We start from the raw sequence: 5,932 nt of genomic DNA, 5'->3' as shown, positions 1-5,932 counted from the left end.
AAAGGGTGGGGGGGGGGGGGGGGGTGCAGTTAGATATATCATGGGTGTGTTCATTGTAAATAAAGCTGAAGCTGCACCCCAACCAGTCTGTTTCCTGACACGCTGAGCGGCTCTGAATGATGAATATAGGTCACAGCTCGTTATATAAGGCCGGTCACATGACCAACATTCTAGAAAAGAGGCGACATGCAAACACGAGCTCCGTGCTCCATCGCCCCCTTGTGGCCATATTACACCATGTGACTTTATGTGATCTGCCTTATAGATGGCTCTGCGCTCCATCGCCCCCTTGTGGCCACAATTATAACACCATGTGACTTTATGTGATCTGCCTTATAGATGGCGCTGCGCTCCATCGCCCCCTTGTGGCCACAATTATTACACCATGTGACTTTATGTGATCTGCCTTATAGATGGCTCTGCGCTCCATCGCCCCCTTGTGGCCACAATTATTACACCATGTGACTTTATGTGATCTGCCTTATAGATGGCGCTGCGCTCCATCGCCCCCTTGTGGCCACACTTATAAGTGGCAGAGACACAAACTACTGGGAGGAAATCTCACCATTGTGGGAGGGGCAGAGACACCAACTACTGGAGGAAATCTCCCCATTGTGGGAGGGGCAGAGACACCAACTACTGGAGGAAATCTCCCCATTGTGGGAGGGGCAGAGACACCAACTACTGGAGGAAATCTCCCCATTGTGGGAGGGGCAGAGACACCAACTACTGGAGGAAATCTCCCCATTGTGGGAGGGGCAGAGACACCAACTACTGGAGGAAATCTCCCCATTGTGGGAGGGGCAGAGACACCAACTACTGGAGGAAATCTCCCCATTGTGGGAGGGGCAGAGACACCAACTACTGGAGGAAATCTCCCCATTGTGGGAGGGGCAGAGACACCAACTACTGGAGGAAATCTCCCCATTGTGGGAGGGGCAGAGACACCAACTACTGGAGGAAATCTCCCCATTGTGGGAGGGGCAGAGACACCAACTACTGGAGGAAATCTCCCCATTGTGGGAGGGGCAGAGACACCAACTACTGGAGGAAATCTCCCCATTGTGGGAGGGGCAGAGACACCAACTACTGGAGGAAATCTCCCCATTGTGGGAGGGGCAGAGACACCAACTACTGGAGGAAATCTCCCCATTGTGGGAGGGGCAGAGACACCAACTACTGGAGGAAATCTCCCCATTGTGGGAGGGGCAGAGACACCAACTACTGGAGGAAATCTCCCCATTGTGGGAGGGGCAGAGACACCAACTACTGGAGGAAATCTCCCCATTGTGGGAGGGGCAGAGACACCAACTACTGGAGGAAATCTCCCCATTGTGGGAGGGGCAGAGACACCAACTACTGGAGGAAATCTCCCCATTGTGGGAGGGGCAGAGACACCAACTACTGGAGGAAATCTCCCCATTGTGGGAGGGGCAGAGACACCAACTACTGGAGGAAATCTCCCCATTGTGGGAGGGGCAGAGACACCAACTACTGGAGGAAATCTCCCCATTGTGGGAGGGGCAGAGACACCAACTACTGGAGGAAATCTCCCCATTGTGGGAGGGGCAGAGACACCAACTACTGGAGGAAATCTCCCCATTGTGGGAGGGGCAGAGACACCAACTACTGGAGGAAATCTCCCCATTGTGGGAGGGGCAGAGACACCAACTACTGGAGGAAATCTCCCCATTGTGGGAGGGGCAGAGACACCAACTACTGGAGGAAATCTCCCCATTGTGGGAGGGGCAGAGACACCAACTACTGGAGGAAATCTCCCCATTGTGGGAGGGGCAGAGACACCAACTACTGGAGGAAATCTCCCCATTGTGGGAGGGGCAGAGACACCAACTACTGGAGGAAATCTCCCCATTGTGGGAGGGGCAGAGACACCAACTACTGGAGGAAATCTCCCCATTGTGGGAGGGGCAGAGACACCAACTACTGGAGGAAATCTCCCCATTGTGGGAGGGGCAGAGACACCAACTACTGGAGGAAATCTCCCCATTGTGGGAGGGGCAGAGACACCAACTACTGGAGGAAATCTCCCCATTGTGGGAGGGGCAGAGACACCAACTACTGGAGGAAATCTCCCCATTGTGGGAGGGGCAGAGACACCAACTACTGGAGGAAATCTCCCCATTGTGGGAGGGGCAGAGACACCAACTACTGGAGGAAATCTCCCCATTGTGGGAGGGGCAGAGACACCAACTACTGGAGGAAATCTCCCCATTGTGGGAGGGGCAGAGACACCAACTACTGGAGGAAATCTCCCCATTGTGGGAGGGGCAGAGACACCAACTACTGGAGGAAATCTCCCCATTGTGGGAGGGGCAGAGACACCAACTACTGGAGGAAATCTCCCCATTGTGGGAGGGGCAGAGACACCAACTACTGGAGGAAATCTCCCCATTGTGGGAGGGGCAGAGACACCAACTACTGGAGGAAATCTCCCCATTGTGGGAGGGGCAGAGACACCAACTACTGGAGGAAATCTCCCCATTGTGGGAGGGGCAGAGACACCAACTACTGGAGGAAATCTCCCCATTGTGGGAGGGGCAGAGACACCAACTACTGGAGGAAATCTCCCCATTGTGGGAGGGGCAGAGACACCAACTACTGGAGGAAATCTCCCCATTGTGGGAGGGGCAGAGACACCAACTACTGGAGGAAATCTCCCCATTGTGGGAGGGGCAGAGACACCAACTACTGGAGGAAATCTCCCCATTGTGGGAGGGGCAGAGACACCAACTACTGGAGGAAATCTCCCCATTGTGGGAGGGGCAGAGACACCAACTACTGGAGGAAATCTCCCCATTGTGGGAGGGGCAGAGACACCAACTACTGGAGGAAATCTCCCCATTGTGGGAGGGGCAGAGACACCAACTACTGGAGGAAATCTCCCCATTGTGGGAGGGGCAGAGACACCAACTACTGGAGGAAATCTCCCCATTGTGGGAGGGGCAGAGACACCAACTACTGGAGGAAATCTCCCCATTGTGGGAGGGGCAGAGACACCAACTACTGGAGGAAATCTCCCCATTGTGGGAGGGGCAGAGACACCAACTACTGGAGGAAATCTCCCCATTGTGGGAGGGGCAGAGACACCAACTACTGGAGGAAATCTCCCCATTGTGGGAGGGGCAGAGACACCAACTACTGGAGGAAATCTCCCCATTGTGGGAGGGGCAGAGACACCAACTACTGGAGGAAATCTCCCCATTGTGGGAGGGGCAGAGACACCAACTACTGGAGGAAATCTCCCCATTGTGGGAGGGGCAGAGACACCAACTACTGGAGGAAATCTCCCCATTGTGGGAGGGGCAGAGACACAAACTACTGCAGGGAAATCTCAGCATTGTCTCTGACAGGCCGATTCCATCATCTGAACAATATTTCGGGTGGATTTGGCTTTTAAGATAAACGAGGCCAAAACTTGTATAAAATTGAAGCATTTTAGAAGAAAACAATCACAGGCATTGCAGGAGATAACGCGGAGTGCAGAATTTTCCCAATTTTCCATCATTTGTCCCATAAACGTTCACTTCCTGTATATAAATGATCAGAATCTAGGAGTACATTCAGAGTTTCCTTTCTGGCACATGCTGCATGTAAGGTGCTGGTGGGGTGGGGGGGGGGGGCTCCTTGAAGGGGACATCTCTCTGATTTCATGTCCTTGTCTGTCCTGGTCCCTCTCTGTACCGCTCGGGGGGCGCTGATTTGGTGTCCACCTCCGGGCCGCTGTCTCGTGATTGGCCCTCCTCGTCAGAGGAAGTTCATTGGGAGGATCCCAAAGCTTGGGTCTTCTTGCGCCGCGACCAGGTCGGTGTATCGGGGGAGGAAGGTCAGGGACGGGTCCCACGCTTAGGACAGCTCATCATTCCACGACAGGTGACACGACTTGCAGAGTATATGGCCGTTCAGCGGGTAGCAGCCGCTTTCTGTCGGATCGAGGGATCGAGAAAGAAACGCATTGTGATTGCACGCAGATGAGTAAAGTTTTATCTCTAAGGGGTCTATTTATAAACAAAATTGTATGTTTAAATGTGTTCCGGTGTAATAATACATTGTGGCCACCAGATGGAGCCGAGGAGCACAGGAAATATCTATGTATCTACTCCTCCCCTCCATCTAGTGGCCACAATAGAGTATTACATTATAACACATTGAACCAGCAAAGATGCCCCTCGGGTCTACAAGTATTTATTTCCTCGGCTCCACCTGGTGGCCACAAGAAGTATTCATTTCCTCGGCTCCACCTGGTGGCCACAATACAGTATTACATTATATTGCATTCAACCAGCAAAGACGCCGCTCGGCTCCACCTGGTGGCCACAAGAAGTATTGTAATGTAATCATACATTGTGGCCACTAGATGGAGCGGAGGAGCCCAGGACGTATCTTTCCGCTCGTCAGCTCCACCTGGTGGCCACAATACAGTATTACATTATATTGCATTCAACCAGCAAAGATGCCCCTCGGGTCCATAAGAAGTATTTATCTCCTCGGCTCCACCTGGTGGCCACAAGAAGTATTTATTCCCTCGGCTCCACCTGGTGGCCACAAGAAGTATTTATTTCCTCGGCTCCACCTGGTGGCCACAAGAAGTATTTATCTCCTCGGCTCCACCTGGTGGCCATGGGGCAGTATTACATCGCAATACATTCGAACCGGAAATAAAAATAGGAATGTTTTGTTTCCGTCGGTGACAACTCTGGCTCCGTGCTGAACTTCGCACAAGGCGGAGTCACACTTACCTCACAGCGGTAACAATCCTCGTGGAAGCTGCGCCCGATGCATTCAATCTTATAGGAGTCATGTTCGTCCTTGGGGATGATGGGCTGGTCACACACGCTGCAGATGGGCGCGTACTTCCTGCAAGACATCACATAAAAGGTCACGGTCACCCCAGGTTCTGTCTCTATTTTTTTGGGGGGGGGGAGGGGCCTCGGGTCACCACGACCCGCCCACTCTGTGGCCAGCACAGTGCAGCTCAGAGCAGCCTCAAGTCTAGAGCTTTATCTATGGAAGGGGAAAAATAGAGCCGTGACTGTTTACTTCCTAGTGGAGAGGGAGGGGGAGTTGCATCCCTCCTCTGAGTCATTCAGCTGCGTGTGTAGTTTGAGCTCCAGCTCATGGAGAGGATGTGATGAGAAGTCACATTGGTATTGTTATTTATGAACACTTCTGCTTTCCCGTCTGTCACAGATCTGCCCCGGCTCTACGCACCTGTAGTAGTCCTCCGCGCAGTGAACGTGGTTGTACTCGTCCACGGCGAAGCTCTCGTCGGCGATGGTCCGGTGACACACCACGCAGCGGAAGCACTCCGGGTGGTAGCTGTCCCCCATGGCTCGCACTATGTGCTGCACGATCAGAGTCTGGCAGGTGGCGCATTTCTCCAGCGTGTCCTGAGGAGAGAACCCAGAATTTATCACCCGCGTCCACCTACTGACCCCTCCCCCCGGCCCCGCCCACCGCCGTGATCCTAACACTCGGCTCTGTGATTGGCTGCCCCTGGAAACCCTGACAATATAATAAGAATCCCCGGTGATCCTGCCAGGAAGAGCCTTGTTCAGGCACTTCCTGTTATAGGGTGACAACGCTCTGTCCTTGTTCAGACACTTCCTGTTATAGGGTGACATTGCTCTGTCCCTGTTCAGACACTTCCTGTTATAGGGTTACAACGCTCTGTCCTTGTTCAGACACTTCCTGTTATAGGGTGACAACGCTCTGTCCTTGTTCAGACACTTCCTGTTATAGGGTGACATTGCTCTGTCCCTGTTCAGACACTTCCTGTTATAGGGTTACAACGCTCTGTCCTTGTTCAGACACTTCCTGTTATAGGGTGACAACGCTCTGTCCTTGTTCAGACACTTCCTGTTATAGGGTGACAACTCTCTGTCCCTGTTCGCCAATTTCCTTTCTTAGGTGT

At 53.0% G+C, this 5,932-nt stretch overlaps 1 protein-coding gene across 1 annotated transcript in view; it reads right to left on the bottom strand.

Moving 5' to 3' along the window:
• Positions 1 to 3,823: 3,823 nt before the first annotated feature.
• Positions 3,824 to 5,932, bottom strand: part of LOC108802489 (filamin-binding LIM protein 1-like) — a gene marked incomplete at its 5' end in the record, with an annotated part of 10,314 nt that continues 8,205 nt past the window's right edge. The window contains 4 exons of the mRNA XM_018574350.1: positions 3,824 to 3,967; positions 4,707 to 4,714; positions 4,758 to 4,875; positions 5,230 to 5,408. Of these exons, the coding sequence (XP_018429852.1) occupies positions 3,865 to 3,967; positions 4,707 to 4,714; positions 4,758 to 4,875; positions 5,230 to 5,408 (408 nt within the window). The remainder of the gene's footprint in view (positions 3,968 to 4,706; positions 4,715 to 4,757; positions 4,876 to 5,229; positions 5,409 to 5,932) is intronic.

This window comes from Nanorana parkeri, unplaced genomic scaffold (assembly GCF_000935625.1).
Source record: "Nanorana parkeri isolate BGI_ZX_2015 unplaced genomic scaffold, ASM93562v1 scaffold2895, whole genome shotgun sequence".
Lineage (NCBI taxonomy): Eukaryota > Metazoa > Chordata > Amphibia > Anura > Dicroglossidae > Nanorana > Nanorana parkeri.
The sequence above is the reverse complement of the archived record's forward strand: the minus strand, read 5'-3'. Positions and strand labels throughout refer to the sequence as shown.